The sequence below is a fragment of the Carettochelys insculpta genome, chromosome 3, assembly GCF_033958435.1.
Source record: "Carettochelys insculpta isolate YL-2023 chromosome 3, ASM3395843v1, whole genome shotgun sequence".
Classification (NCBI taxonomy): domain Eukaryota; kingdom Metazoa; phylum Chordata; order Testudines; family Carettochelyidae; genus Carettochelys; species Carettochelys insculpta.
Window position 1 is genome coordinate 122,725,571 of NC_134139.1, and position 24,763 is coordinate 122,750,333.

Genomic DNA, 24,763 nt, shown 5'->3' on the forward strand with positions numbered 1-24,763 from the left:
GGGGAGGAAGCCAGGTATAAGTGTCCAGAGAACAGGGCTGATATTCTGGGAGCAGCACAGAGAGATAACTTTCAGCAACAGCATTTTTGGTAGACTTGAGGGCAGAAAGATGCCATGGGAGAGAGAGGTCCAGTGAGGAAAAGCTTACAGAAGTCAAGGCAAAAGTAGTCAGTCACTGCCACCAAAGCTGGAAGCATAGTACTTCTTAGAAAGCTCTGGCCTGACAGCTAAAGCCTGCCCCTTAACATAATGATGAAATGAGGTATTTGACAGCAGTCCATTACTATATCCGACTTACAACAATATCCTTTGGCCTCAATTCTTAAATGCATCTAGTGATATTTTGGATGCTTAATCTTTGGATACTCAGTTAAAGACACCATAAAGGGGCCTGATTTCTTTATAAAGGTGTGACGAAAGATCACTGAATCACTCTGAAAATCAGGGCCCTTTAAGGCATCTCAGGTTAGATATTTTAAAGTTGGGGGCTTCAAAATCACAAGTCACTTGAAAATGTAGGCCTAACCCTATAATCAAATGTGCCATTCCCAGCAAATAAAAACTGGGATAGAAAGACTTAGGAACTCTTCTGGAAGAAACACCGTTTGATCTCCCCTTTTAGTTTGCATCAGTTTGAAACAGATCAAAAGGGTTTTTAGACTTGACCAAGATCTTTACTTTTTTAAACAGTGGGAGCTGTATCTCACTGTGCAAAAAGCAGCTCTTCTAATGAGCTTCATTTCAAACTCTTAGGGTTATGATAGGTTAACTACCATAATGGGTAATTTAGATTTTTTTGTTGCTGTGTGTTCCTGCTGAGACAGGGTCATGTTCTGAGAAAAGTCCATTAATGACAAGGAGGTTTAATTGCAGATGTTAGCATTTGCAACTTTAAGTTTCTCATCAAAGTTTTAATGAAAATCAGCTGCCAGGAGTTAAGAAGCCAGCCCCAAGCCCCTTGAATCATGGACAGCTGAAACAAATGGAATTAAAGGACTGAGTGGATAGTGGGAAAATTATGTGTTTCAAGTTTAGTCTGGAAGACTAGAGTCTGCTTAAAATATAAAGAGCTAAAGAACATGAGCCAAACTTTACTGCAGCCTGTTCCAAGTGAATTTTGGGAAAGTACCAGTAAAATGCCCAAACTTACTCAGGGGTGCAGAAACAATAAAAGGAGTTCTATGTCTAATTCATGAGCATGGAAAGGAACAGACATACTTGAAGGTGCAGCTTTATTAATGGGCATGGGAAGCGGTAAAAGGATCAGTATGTCAGGGAGAGTGATACGACCTGGTTTTAAAACAACCACAGCTGTCACGGTTCTAATGGGAATTGTTGTTGCTTGGCAGCAGTAAAAATATGGCCAATATTATAAATTTTGATGGGAGACGTGGGCTCAAATTTTATTCTGAACTTGGATTTTAAACCCCTTAAAGTCCAGGGAAATTTCAGTCTGGGTTTTAATTAGGAATGGTTGCCAAATTTTGCTCCTGATCCCTGTTCGTTTATAAACACTGCCCAAATTCAGGAGTGTTTGAACCTGGCTTTCCAAGTGTAACGCAAGCTATAACCTTATCAATCCACCATCTTTATACTCCTCTTTTCTTGATGCCTTATTCTTTGTTAACAAAAAACAGTCAAAAATTATCCTAGCAATCCAGTTGTATATATTGAGCAATTGTTTTACTGATGAAAGAATGGGCTACATTTGATCTGTGTTTGTTGTTCTTATTTGTTTGAAAGATCCAAGATGTCTCTTTTCCGAAAACAAATACAGCAGAGCTACATTTTCTGAAAACAAACAAAACAGCAGGGTCAGAAGCCCAGTGCTCATGAGCAATTCAGACCCCAAATTCCACCTTTAAAACAACAAAGGAGGGAAGAAATCATAGTCAGATATGGAAGCAGATTTCAATTCCCAGCCTATAATGTATTATACACAACAGTAATTAAAAATTATGTTGTGAGGACTTCCTCCAAAGCCTGTGGAAGTCAGTGGAAAGATTGATTGGCCCATAAATGATGAAGAACACATTTATGGTGTTTCTATCACATAATATCTACGTCTACACTAGCCAAAAACTTCGAAATGGCCATGCAAATGGCCATTTCGAAGTTTACTAATGAAGCGCTGAAATGCATATTCAGCGCCTCATTAGCACGCGGGTGGCTGCGGCACTTCAAAATTGACATGGCTCGCCGTCGTGCGGCTTGTCCAGAGGGGGCTCCTTTTCAAAAGGACCCCGGCTACTTCGAAATCCCCTTATTCCTATCTGCTGTTAGGAATAAGGGGACTTTGAAGTAGGTGGGGTCCTTTTGAAAAGGAGCCCCGTTGGGACGAGCTGCGCGGCAGTGAGCCACGTCAATTTCGAAGTGCCATGGCCGCCCGCATTCTAATGAGGCGCTGAATATGTATTTCAGTGCTTCATTAGTAAACTTCGAAATGGCCATTTGCATGGCCATTTCAAAGTTTTTGGCTAGTGTAGACACGGCCATAAAATGTCAGTTCCTTGTTTGTTCCAGTAATTAATCAACAAACTAAATCTACTGTAACAAACTCTGTCAAAACAAACAATTTTAGTCACAGTTTGTAAGCTGTGAGTTATGCTTAACTCCTACACCCTTGCACTACTTAGCCAAGGAGGCCCCCTCTCCTGGTATTGCCCATAGACAGGGCTCAGCAACCAAAAGAGCAAGAAGAGCCATTTTTTTCCGATTTGGTAAAAAAAACTCAATAATTCAAGAGCCACAATGTGTGTGAACAAGGGACGGTTCTTAATAAATAATGTCAAACCATACTTTTCATAACCCCTGTTTTAAAACGGTGCACATGCAATGACTTTTAATATGATACATGCTTACTACAGGATGTTCACAAATGTTTTACATATTCTATTTCCCCACACTTTACATGTGTGTTTGTGCCACTATCTTCCTGACTTTCTCTCCCAAACATTCTCTCTCTCTGGAGGATGCTGGGGGAGTTATCCCATGTTTTAAGATCACATATCATTTGCTATTTAGATACGAGGTGTTCATTTTGGGGCCCTTAAATGTTCACGTTTATTGAAAATAATCAGGACAGTTGAGTTATTTGGTTTGTTTGTGGGTTTTTTTTGTTTTTGTTTTTGTTTTACTTTGCAATAATTTCATCAGGAGCCACAGAAAAGTCCTTAATGAGCTGTATGAGGCTCCGGAGCTGCAGACCTCTGCCCATAGATATCAGGCAGGAAGGGTATCAAGTATCCAGCAAGTGGATCTGTGGTGGAGCAGCCCCTCCAAGACAAAAAAGAAAGGTGGAATGGATGGATGGAATGCCAGATGGGGAGGACCTCATGGCTTTGGAGGCAGGAAGCTGAAAAGGGGACTAGCTGGGAGGTTGGATTTAAGAGGCTGTGAAAGGGCAGAGGTATAGCAAAAGTGTCTGGATTGTTTCAGACAGCCTATTACAAACCTTAGTCTCACATAATAGTACTCTTATTATCCCCCTACTGTGATCCCTGTCACTTTTCATCATGGTTCAGTGGGATGCAGCAGGGAGCAGAAAACTTCCTCTTGCCTAATTTTGCAGTGAGCCAGTCATGACTGATCAGGGCTGCTCAGACTACAGGCTAGGACATGCCTAGAACACGCCTAGAGAGGCAAAGCTTTTTCAGTCAGTGGTGCTTTTTTGTGGAACTCCTCCCAATAATACCAGCTCAGAGAGAGCCATGCATTCATGGATCCCCTGCATTCTATGCAGAAGAGGAACTCTGTCACCTCCTCAGCACCATGTATGCCCTCCTCCAGATCCAGTGTAAACCTCACTTTTTTCCAGGCATAAGAGGCTGCCAATAGAAGGGGTTTTTTGCTGACAGAACCATATTTACACTGCATCTGCTGGTGAGTGAATATGCAAATGAGTGGTCATTTGCATTTTCGAGACCACCTATTTTCATACTGCTGCCAGTGGTTCAGGTTAGTGTAACCATAGGTCATACATCAAGCCCATGCTGATGTATTCCTGATTTCTATGGGAACCTTCCTTTGTTTTGTCTATTTTTCAGGGGAGGGAAAACAGGTTAGTTGAGGGGCTATTTACTGTTTACTCTAATATTCCCCTTCACCCTCTCTTTGAGCCAGTGAGGAATAGATTACTTTGTCAGCAAGCAGCATCTCTAGTGGAATTGCCTCTCTACTATAATTTTTGACTCTGTGCCTTTTTAACGTTTTGTACTGTGACTTCCATTTGGTGCTTATGTGCCTTGAAATAGGTATCTTATCTATTGCTTATATCATTCAAAGCATCTCCAGAGCCAGGTTACTGCAATTCCTGAATTGTGCAGCGTAGCAAAATCAAACCCTAAAACACTAAGTCAAATGACTCTAAACAAAATTTCAGTCATCCATAGTGGAGTTCCTGGGGTTTTACCTTCTTGTTAGCCAACAAACACCTGTTTTAAGTCCCTCTTAGGACATACTAACCATATATATTTTGTTCCAGTGGTCTTGGACCTCTGGAAATCCATGGGTTGTAGTAGCATTTATTTTTCAAAGAGAAGAATGATACAAAATTATTTACATCCTTCTTGTAGTTGACTCAAGGAAAACAAAATGGACATTTGTTAAGAGAGGTAAATGGACTTTCCACATTACTAAACTTATCAGTATTTCTGTTTGCCACTGTGCATATATATTATAACAAGCTTTATACTTACTATCTTAGAAAAATAAATCAGTGCTGAAGCTTAGTATTAAATTATCTTTTGCTAGCTTGCAGCCAGCTAAAACATTTTAGCTCTTCGCCTTTGTGGGAAAGAATTCCTTTTAAGCTAAGTCTTTGTGTTTCCCACTTTATATGGAAAAAATGACTGTGCACTTTTACGAAGAATGCCTCACCAAGACATGTTTATATTGGAACCAACCCCATCTCTAAATCAGACACTGTTACTGAATGGTATTTTGTTTTCCGTATGGACTGAGGAAGGGTAACAGCCTGGAAACATCTGCAGCGGATGAGATTTTCAAAACTGAATACAATTATTTGACCACAATGATAGATAATTTTGTTGCTTTGAATCAGATCATTTTACTTTTTATCGTCATTTCCCTTGATGACACTTGCAACTATTTAGGTAGATCTCACTCAAAATGCAGGGTTTGTAGGTCTGTTTTGTAATTCTGTGCTTACTAACTTGAAAATATCAGATAAACAAATGGATTCTATAGTGAGGTCTGTAGAGAGATACATGAATAAATTAGAATGCACAATGATTGGGAAAACTGAGATGTTAAAGCATAGCTGAAAGGAGATAGCCGCTGAGCCAAATAATTTAAAAATTGGTAAAAAACCAGGTTTCATGCTCCATTGCATGCTCAAATAAGTTATGAAATGCATTTGAAAACAAAGTTGTCAATTACACTGTCAGCCATCTTAAGAGGCATCATTTGCCATTTTGACGTAATAGTAGTCAGTTGCCAAAAGCCCCAGTAGGGCTGTGCAATTCCCACAGTAGCTAGAAGTTGAACCTACTAGCCGATATAGAAGGCAGTAAGCAACCTGAGAGAGGTTACTACAGGAGCCATTGGACTTCTTATCATGGTCCTGTCCCTGGATATTGTACGTCTTCAATCTTTCTATCTATCCAAGGTACTTGAGTGGCCTCCATTGTTTTAGTATCTGAGCACTTCACAAACTTTTTTTATCCTGACAAGGTTGCATGAGAGAGGGATGGGCTATTATCCCCATTTTGTGAATAAGGAGCTGAAGCCAAAAAGCCCAGATCCATAAAGGGCCTTAGATACTTCAGTCTAGTTTTTAAGCACCATTGCAATGCATAAAACTCCCACTCGGCTGCCATATAACCAAATAGGCACCTCAACTTGCTCACCACCTACATTTTTGCAGAAAAAATTCCAGCTGTGGCTATTTTTCTGCCTCCAGGGATGGGCATTGCTACCTCCTTCTAGGCACCCATGCATCTGTCTCTAGCCTAAAACCCTGAGGTTATGTCTAGATTTCAGAGAACTGTCACTAAAAGGTGCAAATTAGACAATGCATTAGTGACCTTTTGCCAATCGCTCTGTCATGAGAGACTTTTCTGACATTTGGCCTGTCCACATGGGACCAAACATTGGAAAACCCTCCTCTGTCAAGACATCCCTTCTTCCTCATGGAATGAGGTGTACAAGGATGTTGACAGAACACACCTGACTGGCAGATCTCTTGTGGGAGATTGGCAGTCTAAATCTGTGCTCTATAGACAAAACATCTGTCTACGGAAGTTTTGTCAACAGGAGCCTGCAGTATAGACATAGCCTGAATGTGAGTGTGACCTAAGATGCACGTGGTTCCTGAGCCGACAGGCATTCTCAGCAGCCAGTTAAGTCCACAAAACCACTAGGTAGTGGGCAGAACAAGGCTGTCCTCCCTTCTAATCTTTAGCACAGTGGTTAGGGTACAGACATGCAAGAAACTTCCAGTTCAAGTGCCACTGAGGAGAAGGGATTTAAACAGGGATCTGCCCCTTGTCAGGTGAGTGCCCCTCTTCACCCTATGACTGTTTGGTGTGGAGTTAGACAGTCCCTGCACACACCTTCTGGCTCAAGCTTTCTTGTCAACTAGGTGTACAAGAACTTATCTTCCACTCTTCATGAATCATGGGTCTAGAACTCAGGCCTGCAGGGCTTGGAACAGCTGACATATCCGCCAGGGAGCACTCTCAGGGATTAGGCTGGGCAGGAATTACTGGCCAAAGGCCCCAGGAAGTACTCTGCAGCCCTCTGATTGGTCAAGCATATTATTGCATCCTGCAGAGTGGCCCAGGAATTAGGTTTGGCAATTACAGTCTTCTGGTCTGCTGTGACTCTTGACCATGCCTGGCCTTCTGGTCTGCAGCCCCCGCACTCCAACCTGACTCTGATCCTCATTCTTGCCATCTGATTCCATCCTGGTGCATCCTCTGATCTCCAGTCTCCAACCCTGTCATGTCCCTGACCATCACTCTTGTTTAATGAACCCGGCTCTAATAACTTCTTCAATCTTTGCTCACAGACTACTATCCTGTGGCCGTCCTTGACATATGGACACCAGACATGCTGCAACCACCAGGCCACTGCCTATTCCCTAGTCCCTTACAACCACGGGCAGAGATAGATGCCTCCCTGCAGGCCACACTTAGGTGCCAAAGTCTAAGACAGTGTCAGGGTTTGCCACACACCCCTCATCACTATCTCCCATTGGCTACCTAAAGCTGCTCCCTACCTAGTATGCTGCCTGTGCGGATTGCACTCAGAGTTTGCCGTGCCTCCCCATTCACTGTACTGTATACGGAGCCTCGGCATCAACATATCATAGTGTCTTTGTGATTTTCTCCGTACCAACGTCCCTTTGTGAATCTAGGCCAGCAAAACTACGTGATTTGCCCAAGATTGCTTGGGAAGTTAACGGAGGAGCATAAAACCAAAAGGAGATCTGCAAGGATTTCATCTTTCATAGCAGCTTCTAACTAGTGGGTAAATTTGAAGCCCCTTTCTTTGGTCTGGTTTTGGAAATTTACTTTAACTCTCCCCCTGGAAGCTTAAACTTTGCAGTATATGACAAGTATATGACATGTTAATGTCCCTTATGTGGCACAGGAAGTTTCCCATTTGCCAGTAGTGGATAGGCAATGGAGCACTCCGCCACTTGTGTTATGGTGTTTATATGACAGTGCTATCCTGTAATGAAATCAGCAATGAAACCTCCATTGATTTCAGTGGGGCTAGAGACCAGTCCCTCAGCATTTAATGTAAAATGAAGGCTTTGATCAAAGTGGTATTTTATTCTCTTTGATTAAAGGATTTTATACTGCTGGTATCAATGAAAGTGCACTTTTCACGATGAACTTTCGGACTGCCAAGCTAAGCACGCATGTTGTAGTTTATTTTTAATAACTCTTAAGTACAGATTCCTAGCACAATTTCATAAAGTGAAACAACCTTATCTTTCCAGCAGAAAGATGGGCTTGTGTTTAATCTTTCAAATAGGCACTTAATAGTGTTCAGGTGGAAAAACCCAGTACTGGACAGCTTTGCCACAGTAAATTCATTAGGAGAACCTTCCATTTCTATTTGTGTATCATGTTAAAATTCAGTTTCCAAAAAAAATCTGCGGTGTGAGAGCACTTTCTTTCAGGAAGATGAATATCTTGCTGGCAAAAAATGTGATCTTATCTCTGCAAATGAGGCAGCACATAATCTGTATGTAATTTGCTCTTTATGCAGTTTGGGTAGAAGCTTTAGTTTATACTCTCATTAAACATCATTAAAATGGAGATACCTGTCAAAAAAATGAGTAAGAAAAGCTTGCCAACCTTGTGTGCAGAAAACACCACAACTTTTTGTTTGCTCCTAATTTGCAGCAAAAATGGAGCAGAGAAAAAGATCAAAAATGCAGTGAGACTGTTAAGTAATTAATAAAAGGTAGTATATAAGATGAAGTTACTAAATAAAACGCACCATCAATAATGGCTTGGAGACTGAAATCTGGGAAACGTGTAATTCCAAGAGATGTTCACATTTTTAAAAATAAACCAATTCACACAGTAAATGCACATGTAATTTCAGTTTACCAACATTCACCAAAATGAAGGCTAAAATAAAGTGGCTTTTATCAGACAGACTACTTTCTAACCACTGTGCTGTCTTATTACCAAGGCTACTTAACTGTCTAGCTAGGATGTCAATACAGAATTAATTTCTTCAGCTATCATAGTTAGCATATGACCTTTCTAGTTCAAAAGAACAAGACACTGTCAAAGAGAGGTAATGAAGGTTTATAGAAATTATAAATAGGTTGGAGAGGAAATGGGAGAGCAGGCTTGATTGTTTTTAATTCAATAAATTTATAAGGCTTAAAAGCTCAAACTAATTTAACTGAAGCCAACGGTGAAGCAATAAAATCACAGAAAGTCTCTGCTCTTGGTTGCCAGGGTGTAACTCTGAAGGAACTCTGCAGTGCAGATTCTTTGCATTGCATATTGTTGTTTATTTCAATGTTATGTGGTAATCAACATGCTGTGGTGTTGCTGGCTTTCTAAGAGTATGTCTGCATCGGAAAAAAATAAAATAGAAACCTGCATCAGTCTCAGAGACCAGGTCAACAGATTAGGACTTGCACTATGAGGTTAAAAACAGCAGTGTAAATCTTCCAGCTTGGGCCGGAACCCAGGCTTTGAGAACAGGGAGGGGTGATGAATCTCAGAGCCCAGGTTCCAGCTTGAGTGGAAGTATCCCCACTGTCATTTTTTCATCCTGGAGCACGAGCGCAATAAGCCTGAATTAGCTGACTTGGGCTCAGACACTCACTGCCATGGGATGACTTTTTTGCAGTTTAGATATCCCCTCAGGTTCTAATAGCGTGGTACCCAGGGGCAGAAAACTCCCATCAAAGTTTCATTTTGTTGGAACTGCAGACTCAGTTCCAGGGGGAGCCTGAATGTACTACTACTTCCTAATTTGGAGTCCATTAATATCTTCTTTAACTGAAATTGTATTTAAATGAAATGCAGTCTGGGAATCAATAAAAGGGGCATGAGTTTGAAGGAAGGGTATCTTAAAAACTGTTCTAGATTCACTGGCCTGTCAAACTTTAGTAATAGGAAGATTGGAGGTCACCCTTAAGAGACCCTAACTTCTATAGTCCAATTTATTGCATAGAAAGTATGGAGAGAAGGAAACTTGAAAATAAGGTAGAGTAAGGTCAACAGTCTTGGTATCAGATCAGGGCACTGATTGGATCCTTCACTTATGTTGAAAATGCCTCCCTGAACCCTAAATATGATCCATATCTTGAGGGGGGAGATATTCCAAATTCTAATACCTAACTCTTACACAATATTTTGCTCTCAAAATGCTTTACTGAGGTCAATATAATTTTCCCCGATTTACCTATGGGAAAACTGAAGCACAGAGAAGTGAAGTGACTTGCCCAGGGTCACCCAGCTGACAAATGGCAGAGCTCAAAAATACAACCTAGACCTCCTGACTCAGTCTAATGAGCTATCCACTAGGCCACACTACCTCAGCAGAGCATATGTTTAATTTATACAAAGCATAAAGGATGACTTGGGGCTAAAAGTGGCCCAGTTTCTGTGGTTGCTGACAGATACTTGATTAAGGACAAAAGAATATGACTCATCTGTAGTTTTTAAATATATAGCACTCAGGGGCTACGTCTACACGTGCACGCTACATCAAAATAGCTTATTTCGATGTAGCAACATTGAAATAGTCTATTTCGATGAATAACGTCTACATGTCCTCCAGGGCTGGCAACGTCGATGTTCAGCGTCGACGTTGGGCAGCACCACATCGAAATAGGCGCTGCGAGGGAACGTCTACACGCCAAAGTAGCACACATCGAAATAAGGGTGCCAGGAACAGCTGCAGACAGGGTCATAGGGCGGACTCAACAGCAAGCCGCTCCCTTAAAGGGCCCCTCCCAGACACAGTTGCACTAAACAACACAAGATCCACAGAGCCGACAACTGGTTGCAGACCCTGTGCATGCAGCATGGATCCCCAGCTGCAGCAGCAGCAGCCAGAAGCCCTGGGCTAAGGTCTGCTGCACACGGTGACCATAGAGCCCCGCAGGGGCTGGAGAGAGAGCGTCTCTCAACCCCTCAGCTGATGGCCGCCATGGCGGACCCTGCTATTTCGATGTTGCGGGACGCGGATCGTCTACACGTGCCCTACTTCGACGTTCAACTTTGAAGTAGGGCGCTATTCCCATCCCTTCATGGGGTTAGCGACTTCGACGTCTCACCGCCTAACGTCGATTTCAACTTCGAAATAGCGCCCAACACGTGTAGCCGTGACGGGTGCTATTTTGAAGTTGGCACCACTACTTCGAAGTAGCGTGCACGTGTAGACATGGCCAGAGTCTGGGAGACACTGGAGATATAAAGGTCTCAGAGATATAATCACCTCAAAACCTTATATAAGACCTGAAACCTGCCACTGAGAAACATTATGAACATGATGAAGTTCACTGAATTACACAGGAATACCCATATGGATACAATTATTCACCTCTCCCACATCCATACATACAGAACTGGGCCCTATATAAGGATCTGACCCAACATGGTAACACGAACAAGAGTGAACAGGTTGTAAGAGGAGAGGATAAGTTTACAGATGCATCTTAATAAGTTTAATCAACTGTTCAGGGAGTATGTTGAAACTGCTTGTTAGGTTAATTTTAAAATTAAGATGATTTGTTTCTGAGAGGGGAATTAATGGGATAGAGATGAAGGGAATGGCCTGAAGTCGCTGGGATAATAAACCCAAGCGAAAAGGAAAGATGGGAAGCAGGAGAGCAGAGTAGGATGGAAGGAGAGGAATCCAAGGAGACTGATGCAGCAGCCGAAAGACTCTGGAAGTTGGAGAGGGGCAGAAGGAGATCAACAACCAATCAGTGTACTATCCAAACACAAGTGAAGCAGGATAGCCATTAATAGAAACAACCCAGGAGAACTACCGAGGCCTCCCCTGAAACGGGCCAATCAGCAGCCATTGCATCTTCTCGGCATTCAGTTTAAGAAAGTTAAATGATATTCAAGCCCAGTCATCAATGAGAGAGACATGTAATACAGACAAGACTGAAAAGTAACCTATAAATAAAAACTAGCACGAGTGTCATAAATAGAACCCAGAGGAAATGCAGATTCACTTAATAGCTTGTCGTACATAAATGGATCTGTCATAACAACTTGCCCATAACAAAACTATATTACCAATGTTCCCTCACTTAGTCACTAAGCGTTTGGGGGAAATCTAGGACTGAATTGGTCCTTAGTCTATTACTGAAGTTTCTTTCTTTAGTAAACTTATAGTCATTGTAAATTTTGAGAAATGAAACCTAGAAGACACAGTGCACAGATAAATTAGCTGCAGTTGACACACAAACTAGATAATGAAAGATTAACAGACATACCATAGAGAAAATTAATGACATTTTCCGCCCACCGCAAAAAAAAAAAAAAAAGCACAAGAGCAGTTATTATGTGCTTGTATGTAAAAAGTCTTAGGACTCACATTAGAAATAGGTTATCTCTCAAAGAACAACACAAATAAGCTGCTTAGACAAGTTTGAACCTAGGTCAGACATTCACACAGATTTGATATCCTTTACCCTCCCTGGACCAGACTTATACCAGATGTAATCATGCAAAGGAACGATTTTTGGCCAGCTGGAACGACACCACCCATCTTGGGGAGGTAGGCAGTACAAAAAATTTAAACATCTGTGACCTCACTGGCTCCAATTTTTGAAGGCATTACACATGGCAGCAAGGCTGTCTCCCAGCTCATACTTGTTGTACGTTCATAACTTTGTCGGTGGGTTGAGGAAATAGTATTCTTAGGTATTATGTAAAAAGTCTTATGCTCCTGCGTGTAATAATACTGAGATGTGAGATGTGAGTGAGTAGATTTCTTCAGACATGATAAAGGATGCAGGATCTCTGATTTATTAACTCCTAGTCCTACTCAGGCCTGCCAACCAGGGTCAAGGGGAGAAACTTGGAGTCTGGCATTTCAAAAAAGATAACAAGAGAATCAAAAAACTGCCACCATGGCTTAACAACCAACTAAAAGAAGCAGTGAAGAGTAAAAAAAACATTGTTTTAAAAGTGGAAGTTAAATCCTAAGTAAGGAAAATAAAAATAAGCATAATCTCTGGCAAAATGAAGTGTAAAAATATAATTAGGAAAGCCAAAAAAAATGTGAAGAATGGCTAGCCAAAACCTCAAAAAGTAGATCTGAAGCAGGAAGTCTGCTAAACAAAATCTCTCACAGAGTCTTAAGCAGGTGAGGAGAGTGGAGTTTGGATGGGAGAGGGTTTTGGTCTCTGGCAGTGTGTTTTTTGTTTTGTTTTGTACTTTTTTAAAAAAAAGAGGAGCTAGTACTTGGCTGTCTCCCCACCTCGTTCCTCCAGCCAACCCCACAGCTTGTGCTGCCAAGGTGCCAATACTCAGGTACTAAGTACTGGCAAGTACCAACACACACACAAAAAAAAAACAAAAAAAAAACCACCACTGGACTCTGGGCATTCTTGGAACCACCAACATTTCTGCAAACCTGCTGCCTCGCCTTTGAGGGGGGTGTCTCTGCTCCCCTCTCTCATGCAGGCAGAATGGCTTTGAGCACCATACCTGAGACTCTACAATCACACCCCCAAAACCCAGAATTTTACCTACATAATTCAACACTTTGCCCAAGGTCACACAGAAAATGCTGTAGCCTCACGTAGGACTGCTGAAACCTAGTTCCCTGGTCTGTTCACTAGCCACACTTGAAGCTAGAGTTTGGTCTAGAAACTAGTTGCCTATGAGGTGTACTCTATGTCTGTCAGATATTCTTTTTCAGCCCTGAGAAAGGGTATTTCAATCAGGTCATAGGATGCAGGAGGTCGGAACTGAGGGTCATAGTGTTATTATAGTTCCTGCTGTTTGCAGAATGTTTCCCATCAGTCCTGACAAGAACGAAATCTTTGTGCTTCTGAAAATATGTCTTTGAACTGGACAAACTGCTGAGGAATTTGAGAGGGCTGTTACTTCTCTCACAGGGAGCAGGAAAATGAGTGTCCATGAGTCTGCTATTGGGAGCCTACATTGTGAAATCTATGTTTGAGTGTTGTGGGACACTAGTTATGCCAGCAAACAGACTTAGGATGTGTGGGTAGGGGAGGGTGTGGCCTCTAAGCCCATCTTGATTGAGTGACATTAACAGATTGAGAGTCCCCTATGTCTGATGCTAAACTGACTGCTTTGTTAGCTAATACTTTCCTGCTGTGACAAGCTGAATGTTTTGTGCTTGTCAGATGTCCGAGTATAGATTGCTAGAGTGCCATGATGAGGACAACACAACACTTCATCTATTCACTGGAAAAAAGCAACATTGAACAGAAGGCTGTTTACTGTTTGACAAAATGTAAGGTACTAAGACCAGAGCAAAAGGATGATCTAGGTTAAAGCATAGGCCTGAAAGCCAGCAGGCTGTACTGGGAGATGCAGTGGGGTGGTCTATTTCCCACTACACCCTGGCTTTGGTGTGTCTCTGGCAACATTTACATTGCAATCACCAATACTTTGGAGCAGGTGAGCCTTTCAAACAGTCTGAGCAGGATTTCCCCACCATGGGATGCAACATGAGTGGGAGTTAATGGGAGAATTAAGCCCTCTGTACCTCAGTCTCTCCACTGGTAAAACTGAAAGAATGTCCCCATTCCTCACTGGGGCATTTTGGGTCTGAATTCATTGAAAATTGCAAAGAGCTCTGAGGCACTCAGATGAAAGTGCAAAGTTTATGATGACTGGTAGCTTATTATGACTTTATTCACTAATCTGCATGTAAATTTCCACTTAACTTCAGCTGATGTACTTGTAACAATGAGATGATTCTCCAAATAGCAGAGGTGCAGGAAGCATTTATTTAACTCTTCCTGAGATTTCTAGTTTCAGGAAAAGCTCAGTTACTAACTAATATTTGCTAAAAAAAAGAATCCCTAACCTTTGGCTGGGGAGGATTTATTTCCATAGTCAAAGGTACTTTAGCACAGTGAAGGAACAGTGATATTTGCTAAGTGCAGAGTAGCTCTTTTGAAAACAGAACGCACTGGGGATTTGCTGGGATTTGAAAACCTCTGAAAAACTGATCATGTTTAATGGGAACTAGAAATCTAGCTTTTTTGAAAATATGGCTCTGTTTACTATGAAATCTGTCTGCTTGGTTTAAAGCAAACATCAAGTGAATTGTAAAGAAATTCTGACTGGATTTCTTAGCACTTAAGAAAATGAAGATGCTAGATGGCATCTCTGTCACAGCCGGCTCTGCACAGAGTGTAAATGGTGGTGGGAAACAGCCCAGTCACCTCTTCCAAAAAATCAAGACATGGTGGGAGGAAAAAAAATCCTGCTTTTGGGACAAAGGTTAGCTTATTTATGTTAAGAGAGCCAAGGCAACATAAACCATCTTCAGAAAGCCTCAGATCTTTGGGCTGCTAATTCCAAACAGGACACTCAACAAAATCAAAACAAATCGAAGTACCAGTGATTTTTAAAAACCTCCTCAAGGAACAGAGGAGCTCACTCCACAGCATCACACTAGATTGTCCAATAGTGTCTGACACAGGTCCAGGCCCACCCACAGATGGGGCAAAGGGAAGCAGGGTTCCCTGGTGATTCAAAGGTCCCCAGGGTTCTTGTCCAGCCTACTGCAGCAGTCAGAGCACAAGCCCCTTAAATGACTGCCAGAGCACTGCTCTGCACACTCTGTGTGGCTCTGAGGACTGTGGGGCAGATAGGGACCATGCTGCGCTCCAGGAAGTGTGGAGGGCTGGCTTCCCCAACTCCACTGCTTCTTTCCTTCTGGGAGTGCAAAGCCAGGCCCCCATCCCCGCCTTGCCCATGGATGCTCTGAACTCCCCTGCACAGGTCATATTACTTGTTAATTACTCCTCTATGGGGCACAATGACTTGTGTGGTGATGACCACATTTATTTCAGAAAGACAGACATTTCTGATACGGAGCCATTAGGAGATGGAGAGTCTACCACTGGCCTTGGTCATTTGTTCAAGTGGTTCATCACCTAGTTAAAAAACTGGAACTTTCTCATTTGAATTTGCCTGGCTTTAACTCCATGAGTTTTTAGAATGTCACTTTCCATTAGATTATTATTTATGTGCCCCATTAACATTGAGAATAGCTGCTCTGCCTTGTTCTCTTGAGCTCAGAAGGAGCTCCTCTGCATTCTAGCAGCATTCAACTAGAAATCCTTTACTTAGGGAAGTGAGGGGGGAAAACACTTTGGGCTTTCTACCATTCATCACACAGATGGTCAGATAAAAAAGATGAAGATCAGAATAGTGCATCAAAATCTATAAGGGAATATTTGTTTCTTGGGGATATATTATCTCCTAAGTACATGCAAACTTTCCATTTTAAGTAATAGGAGTCATACATATGAGAAGATGCATGTGCTGTGACATTACTATTGCTACTACTAGCTCTGGAAGCATGAGGCTGCATAAAAGGGAACATGGCCCTGATTCTGCTGTGTAACACAGGTATGGATGAGAATAACTGCACTGGTTTCAGTATAGTTACATGAGTGCAAGTGAGAGCAGACCCATGCCTTGTGTCTCTACAGCAGTGCTTCCTAGCCTTTTCAGTACCACGGCACACTTCACTGAGACCCACATTTCCATGGCACACCCACTTTTTTTCAGCTTTATCAATTGATCATAAACATTGCCCCACCCCACCAGCCCATTGGAGCCAGGACGTGGCATTTAAACACGTCCCAGCTCCAACAGGCTCCAACCCATGCTCCTTCCCCATGCTTTCCACGGCAGGGAGCCGGCAGCCTTGCTGCTTGAGCACCATTTGGCATGAGGTCATCCATTTCCCCCTGCAGTGGCTCTGCAAAGAGCTGCGGCAACGGGAAATTGATGAAGTTTCACGGCACACCAGTGTATCGCAGCACACCAGCTGAAATCCACTGCGCTATAGCCCCATCCGATACTGACGCCAGTAAAGATAGTGGAACTAGGGAAATCAAACATGGAAAAGGAAGTAACTCCAGTGTCACTGTCACCTTGTTCCACAGCAAGGAGAGCTAATATTATAGCATGCCAGCTGGTTTGAAGAAAAGTAATAACAAAAACTAGGTGCAAAAATCAATATCAAATACACAAACAGGGTTTACAGATTTTAAAAGACTTAGTAGGATAGGTACGTTGGATTGAATTTTTCAATTTGTGCAGTACTGAGAAAAAATGTTGTCCCTTGGGCTAAAGAAATCCCCTCCAGTCGCCAATAATGCCTAATTCTGAAGATATAATGAGTAACGCAGACCCAACATTTTGTTCCACCAAGTATTTCCTAAGCTGAAAAAAGAGCCAGTGGATGGAAATGCTGCTCACCCACTTCCTTCACCATTCACGGAGTATATTTACCACTGTTCAGGGAGGCCAGATTGGTTTTATTCGAAACCTGTTCATGCCTTGTCTGTAATTATTTTATACACCCACAAGCATTAGCTCAATTTGACCACTCAATTAGCTGAACACCTTGAGATGTTGTGGTATAAATATGATGTTGGCTTTAAGCATTGGAACATATAATGGATTATTTCATTGTCACTGGTGGAGGAGGGAACAGTAAAAATACATTAACACTTAGAGAATGCTGGTATCCAAAGGCAACAAGCTGGTTCTGATTATCCTCCCACGTGTGTGCAGTTCCACTAACTTCCATAGGATATTTCTGATTTAAACCAGTGCAAGCGTGGAATCGGGTCTGTTGCAGCTTCAGGGATGAGTATCAACACTTAAAAACTGAACCTTTTCGAAAGCACCCAAATGACTTCAGAGCTTAAGACCCATTTTGAACAATGCCTGAGGCCCAGATCTTTAATGAAATTATCCTGACTGAGGCTGATCTCTGAAGATCTGTGCCTTAAGCACGCAGGGACAGAGGTACAGAGGTACTCAGATGGCTAAAGATGCAGGTACCTAATGGCAGGGGAGCCCACAGCCTCTGTGGACCACTGGGCTAGGTGAGAGGAGGATGGATCCATGCTCCCACCTTTCCCCCACCCCCACCCCCCGCCCTCAGAGCTGCACAGAGTGCACGGCGCAGGGCTCTGGAGCATGCTGCCTAGCACTCTGTGAGCAACTTAAAGGACCCAGGGCTCCAGTCACTGCTGCTGCTGCACCCACAGTAGCAGCAGGTTTAGTATCTGACTCCCTTTGATTTCAGTCAGGCCTTGGGAAGACTTAGTCACATAATCTTTTAGGTACATTCGAAAATGTAACCCTTTATGTATCACTGGCCCCTGCTGGATTGATTCAGAACAGCTGAAGCTGTCTTTCATAGGCCCCGTCCAAACCAGAGGGCATTCTTTTGAGCTTAAATGGAAGGTGGCAATACTTTTGGCATAGAAGCTCAGTTCTGTCACCTCTGCAACTGCACATTTCTGAGTGACCAAAGTGTACACTGCAGCATATTGTCAATTTAGGGAGTTGGGTCTTTACTGCAATCCTGGAGGCTAGTCACTTACACCATGCTGTGCAATGACACAATCGATGTGCTTCCTAAGCGTACAGATGATTAACATAGCTGGAGAGTCGCAAATGGCTTGTGATAGTCCCTTTCTCAGCTTCATACGCACTTCAGCAACATTCATGGTCATTGTTACATCCTAACAATGGCTCCCCATACCAGAAGAGCAAGAAAGCTATTGGACAGCGTGGCATTAAGCTCCCTTTTATTCAGACCCTGCACAGTACTGCACAGTACTGTAATTATCTTTGAATAGAATATTCTTTGTGAGGCATTGTTTCAAACCAATAACTCACTGATCATTAGTACTGTTGTGTAAGGTATACATGTGGTAGCTATCAAGAGTTACGGATATAAGCCTGAATTATGACTATAGTATTATGAAAGAAAGCACGTTGGGGGAGCCAATAAACGTGCCTGCCTTAAACAAAGAATTGTGCTGATTCTCCAGCCAACCTGATCTTCAGGCAAGATAATGAAGGTCCATTTTGACAGAAGAGGTAAACAAAGCTATTCAGCTAATAAATGACAGAAGAAAGCACATGGTGCTTCCATCGTCGCCAGACTCCACGTTGTCTTCCTCACAGCTTGAATAGACTTTACTTCTATGGTAAGAATCCACTTCAAAGGGTTACTGCTCTATAAAGATGGAATCTAAACATCCAGTGGTAAGCCATTGAATCAACTGGTTGTCTACAATATTACTCAATAATAAAAGTGCACAGAGAAGTCTTTTCTGAAAACTAATGACAAGCCAGGGTTGAATATAATTGTGAAATGTATGAACTGTATCAACAATATGAGGAAGCCTGGATATTTAATGATATTATGTTTTAAAGTCTGTGGCCAAACAGGGAGAAAGTTTCCCTCTGCGACAGGAGAGAAGATAGCTTTTTATCTGTCTCCTCTGAAAATTAAGCATGTTGGAACAAAAACAATGGAAGACGCTTTTACATACAGGAGGATGGGAAATCCACAGAAAGGGAAGAACAGCATGATGTCATCCTACCTCTTGAAATAAAATCATTGAACTGTGGAAGATATAAGCAAACACAGGTGCCATCTTTGGGCATCCGTAACTAAACAAACACAAGGTTATAGAGCTCTTGTCAACTGAGAAAAATGGGTCCTCCAGTCAAGGGAGTTCATCTCAGAGAACTGAATATAGATGAGAAAACACCTTTAGCAAAGCACTTTTATTTGCTAGATTCAGACCTTTAAATTAATTTTCATTGTGTTTACTTGTAACCTTTTCTAACTTTATTGCTTTTACTTGGCATCACCTAATCTATGACCTGCTGTTTCATAAATTTTTCTTATTTTCCCTATAAACCAACTCAGTCCTGATGAAGCGATCATACCCATGAAAGTTCATTACCTAATAAATAAAATTGTTAGTCTTTAAGGTGCTATAGGACTTTTTTTTTGTTAGTGTGTGACACTACAGACTAACACAGGTACCTCTGGGACAACTCAGTCCTGTGTTTAATGCAACAGTGTATTCACCCCAGTTAAATTAATAAACTATGATGTGCTTTTGAGTCTTTGTGTCTTTAGAGAAATGAATTAACCATAATATTTCTCAGAACTGTTCAGGAGAGGGCTAGACGTTGCAGAGGACATGGCTTGGGGAAAATTCAGGACTGAGAAATTTATTGGAGTCACTTTGCTGGTTGTAACCAAGGCTGCTGGAAGCCAGAATGGAGCTGTAGACAGGCTGATGGGATCAGAAGTAGCTGAACCAGAGCTAGCACACAGATGCTCAGGGTCTGACCTGCATGCCTGAAGGCTGGTTATGAGCATCCCAGGCTGGAAACTACTTCAATAAAGGACTGTGAGGCACCAGGGTTGCCAGAGCGAGTGGTGAAAAATCATCTTACTGGTCTTCCCCCAAGCCCTTGTTACAGACAGGCACCGATTTAACAGCTAAGACCTCCCACCAACCGAATAACACTAAAAAACAGAACATGCCTTAGATCTATATGAGAGAAGAGAACTACTGTCAAGAAAGACATCGTAATAAGAATCTGCTTTCAATTTGGAAGCTAATTGTCTGCCTTCCATGCTGTGTGGTTCAATCATCCAGCTGAAATTCTTAGTCTATTATGAGCCAGTTCTGCAATTTCACGTCAGGTTTGATTTACTGAGAGATGCAATACAAATGTCAAGTACTGATGATACCTCTCTAGCCATTGCATGAAGGATTTTCCTCCACAGTAGCTATAACGGACAGCAAATATTTGCAAAAGCAAACTAAAGTAACTGTCAAAACAAAAAGCAGTCAAGTAGCACTTTAAAGATTAGCAAAATAGTTTATTAGGTGAGCTTTCATGAGACAGATCCACTTCTTCAGACCATAGCCATACCAGAACAGACTCAATATTTAAGGCACAGAGAACCAAAAACAGTAATCAAGGAGGACAAATCAGAAAAAAATGATCAAGGTGAGCAAATCAGAGAGTGGAGGGGTGCAAGGGGGAAAGTCAAGAATTAGATTAAGCCAAGTATGCAGACGAGCCCCTATAGTGACTCAGAAAATTCCCATCCCGGTTCAAACCATGTGTTAATGTGCCGAATTTGAATATAAAAAACAGCTCGGCCGTTTCCCTTTGAATAGTGGTGCGAAAAAATTTTTTCAGTAACATGCATACTCTTAAGTCATTAACAGAATGGTCAACTCCATTAAAATGTTGACTACCTGGTTTGTGGATCTGGAGTGTTTTGATGTCTGTTTTGTTCCCATTAACCCTTTGTCTAAGGGAGTTAGAAGTCTGTCCAATATACAAAGCATCTGGGCATTGTTGGCACATGATGGCATATATGATGTTAGTTGAGGAGCATGAGAAAATGCCCGTGATTCTGTGAATAACCTGGTTAGGTCCAGTGATGGTATTTCCAGAGAAGATATGTGGACAAAGTTGGCAGCGGGCTTTGTTGCAAGGAGAGGTTTCAGGACTGGTATTCCTGGGGTATAGACTGTGGCTGTTGGTGAGGATCCTCATAAGGTTGGGAGGTTGTCTGTAGGAGAGAACAGGCGTGTCACCTAGGGCCTTCTGGAGTGTGGCATCCTGATTAAGGATAGGTTGGAGGTCTTTAATAATTCGTTGCAGTGGTTTGAGCTGGGGGCTGTAGGTGATGACCAGTGGTGTTCTGTTCTTGGCTTTTTTGGGCCGATCTTGGAGTAGCTGTTTCTCTGGGTATTCATCTGGCCCTGTTGATTTGTTTTTTTACTTCTTGTGGTGGGTAATTCAGGTTTATGAATATTTGGTAAAGAACAGAACATCACTGGTCATCACCTACAGCCCCCAATTCAAACCACTGCAATGAATTGTGCCATGTTAGAGATTTTATTAGCATTATTATTGATTGATTGATTGTCTCATTTTATTACTATAATTACTATTTAAAGCATATTGTTACACCGGACTGATTATTTCTTTTTCTATGAACTAATGTTATATGTATTAATGTCTGATTTCAATAAATGTACTTAACAGCTCCAGTATAGGTATATCCCAGTTATGATCACACATTCAATGTTTGGCAGGAAAGTCAGCATACACACTGTATAAAAGCACATCAAATTTCTTCTATTGCCTTTGAATTTAACATAAAGTCCCTATATGGCACATCCAGAACTGTGGTGTTGTTTCAAGAGCTATTACTTTGAATGACAATATAGTAGAGCTGAGGCATGTCATTATTCCCACATATAGATATTGACATGAGTAGCTGAATACCATACAAAGCTTGCTCCGTGATTTTTCATCTAGTTCTTGTTCAGAGGAGCCTTCATCTTCATAGATGTATTCCTGCCTTCTCTCTGGGCCTAATTCAAACCCTAAGGAAGCCAATAGAAAGATCATCATTGATGTCAGTGGACTTTGGATCATATGACACTCCTCCTCTCCTTCAAAACCTTCCTCAGAAACAACTTTTTTTTCATACAGCATTAGAATCAGTCATTTTCTGTCAGCTTAGCTTCTTCATTTGTACCTCACATTTACCATAAAATTCTGCAAGTTTCTCAGACCAGCACATGACCCTCTGGATGGATGGGCAGTGCTAGTGAGGGGAAGCAGAAACAGATGTTACCAGTTTCATGAGAAAAGGACAAAAAAGAAACATTAAAGAAGAGGGTAAAAACCCATCTGCATTCAACATAGTGCACGTGACCTGATCTGATGGGGTTCTGCGATGTTCACTGGGTAAACCTCATGGTCGCAAATACTTGCTACCTCTGAATATTAGCCAAACTTGATCTTAACATGCATAAATGAGGAATTTTTTTTTCATTGCAGAAATGTCAAGAAGGATTTTATCAAGCTGCTTTGGGGGATTGTTTGCGTTGTAACTGTAATGGCAATTCAAACAGGTGCCTCGATGGATCTGGAATCTGTGTGGTAAGTCACAGGTGCTATCCCCGGCCTCTCTGCTGAGCCCCCGTTTCACAGACGCCTTCCATTTCACTGTAAACATATTTGTATTTTCATTGATGAGACAAAGCCTCAGCGGAGTCTCCTCCCTTGATCTCGGATAAGTCACTCCAGCAATGAAATACAGTTAAGGAGAACACAAGCTATTGCAGATTATAGTGTTGGTAAATCAAAAGATGTGGGTGACCAATAGTCCTGGATCCCAATACACCAGCCTAGTCTTACGCTGTATTGCAGTAGTGTCTGATAGGAATTTAAAGATCACCACATTTGTGGCTGTCTCCTTTCCATATTCGCCACATTATATGAGTCAAAACTTTATTAAATAATGTAAGAATAATGGTAGATATTTCATACTAAATAATACAAACAACAAAATTTCAAATGATCCATTTATTAATATTATTAGAAATCAGCGTGACCCTTTGCAATCTTTATCTTTTACTAATAATTATTTCTTATGTCCCGCGGAGCCAGGCAATCCCACCCCCTCCCCTCCTAAACAAATGGCCTCTCCCTCCCACAGAGCCAGGTACCCCACCACACCCTCTCTACTCTAACTGAATGCCCTCCCTCAAAGCCAGACACCCCCAGCCCCCATTCTAATTCACTGCCAGTGACTCACCAGGGCCACTGCCAGGGCAGCCACATGCTTTTCCCACCAAGCGGAGAGGCACATGTGCGGAGTGGGCAGACAGAATTCCCCAGGTGTGGCTCTCAGGAGGAGCTACATATAAAGGTTCTAAGAGCCTCATGCAGCTCAAGAGCCACAGGCTGGCCACCCCTGTATTTGCCACAATGCAGTGTCCTATTTGCCACATGTGGCAAGTGGTGAACGTATTAGACACAGTGGCTAAACTGCAGTAGCAAAGGTGCTTTCTTCTGAATTACATTTAAAAAGTCGTGATCATTTGCCATCATGAAAGATCTCTGCATCTCAGACCATTAATTACAATGTCCTGACCAAATCTGAATGAAGATGCTTACATCTGGCCAACCCAACTTCTCTGTAGTTTCCAAAAACAAAAGCTGTGTTACACAGCAGTGTTATTTCTAAATAAACTATTCTGGATTAGCTATTCCAAAATATCTTATTTCGGAATAACACAGCTACATACTACAGTGCATTTCCAAATGGCACACAGCTATTTCGAAGTAATATGTCTGGATACACAGGCTATGGCCACACTACATTCCCCTTTCAGAGGAGGACTGCAAGGGAGGGAAATCCCAAATGTAAAGGAAGCGCACTTCATTTGTATAATCTCATGTTAACGCTTTTCCAGAAAAGACTTTTCCAAAAGCAAAAACAGCTGTGTAGGCGGAGTTCCTTCAGAAACAAAACCCCATTTTCGAAAGAACCCTTTTCCCTGAAATAAAATAGGAAGAAGGGTTCTTTTGAAAACGGGGTTTTTTTCTGAAGGCACCCCATCTACATGCCTGGTTTTGCTTTCAGAAAAGCCTCTTCTGGAAATGCGGTCATAAGACATTATGCAAATGAGGTAAGAGATTTGTAAATCAGTGCTTTATTTGCATTTTTGATCTCCCTCATTTGCTTTCCTCCTCCAAAAGGGAAATGTAGCTATAGGGCCTATTTTGAAATTATGTCTTTGGATGTCATTATGGCTTATTTTGAAATAGGGCTATTCCATGTTTTAACAGCCCATAGGCATTATTCTTCCTGCAGTGAGGTTTATGAAATTCGAAATAGCATGCCCACTGTTTGGAATTTATTTCAAAATAGCATGTGCATAGTGTAGAGGGTTGCAAAGTGTTTTGGAAATAATGACTCTTAAATAACTTTGCTGTCTAGAGGTAGCCAATGTGTTCTGCTCTTCCTGCTCTAAACTGATGTGAAATGTTTGTGTGAGCCACTGAACAGTTGTCAGATTTCATCTCAAAGATGAAGTGGTGCCTAGAGAGAGATTTTTAATCCGTTTCTCAGCACAGAAAGGAATTTGGGATCCAACTTGAGAAAAACACATAAATATAAGTTCATTTTGTTTTCCCTTACTGTCCTGTGTTGTATATCATGCAAACAGCTTCTGATTTTAAGTGACCTCTGACTGTTTATGTACATGTGTTATCTATAGTAGCTCTACCTCACAATTCACAGCAGCTAGCTTCCTGCTGCTTACTAATGAAGATAGGAGCTTGAAATAATACACGGAGGAAAGAATGTGCTCAAATTCCAGTGTAACATTATAGCCTGCCATATGCTCTGTCTCACTCATTAT

General features: G+C 41.8%; 1 protein-coding gene across 1 annotated transcript in view; it reads left to right on the plus strand.

Moving 5' to 3' along the window:
* LAMA4 (laminin subunit alpha 4) overlaps positions 1 to 24,763 on the plus strand; it is a 156,542-nt gene that overhangs the window by 9,541 nt on the left and 122,238 nt on the right. Inside the window, exon 2 of the mRNA XM_074990717.1 lies at positions 22,392 to 22,493. Within this exon, the coding sequence (XP_074846818.1) occupies positions 22,392 to 22,493 (102 nt within the window). The remainder of the gene's footprint in view (positions 1 to 22,391; positions 22,494 to 24,763) is intronic.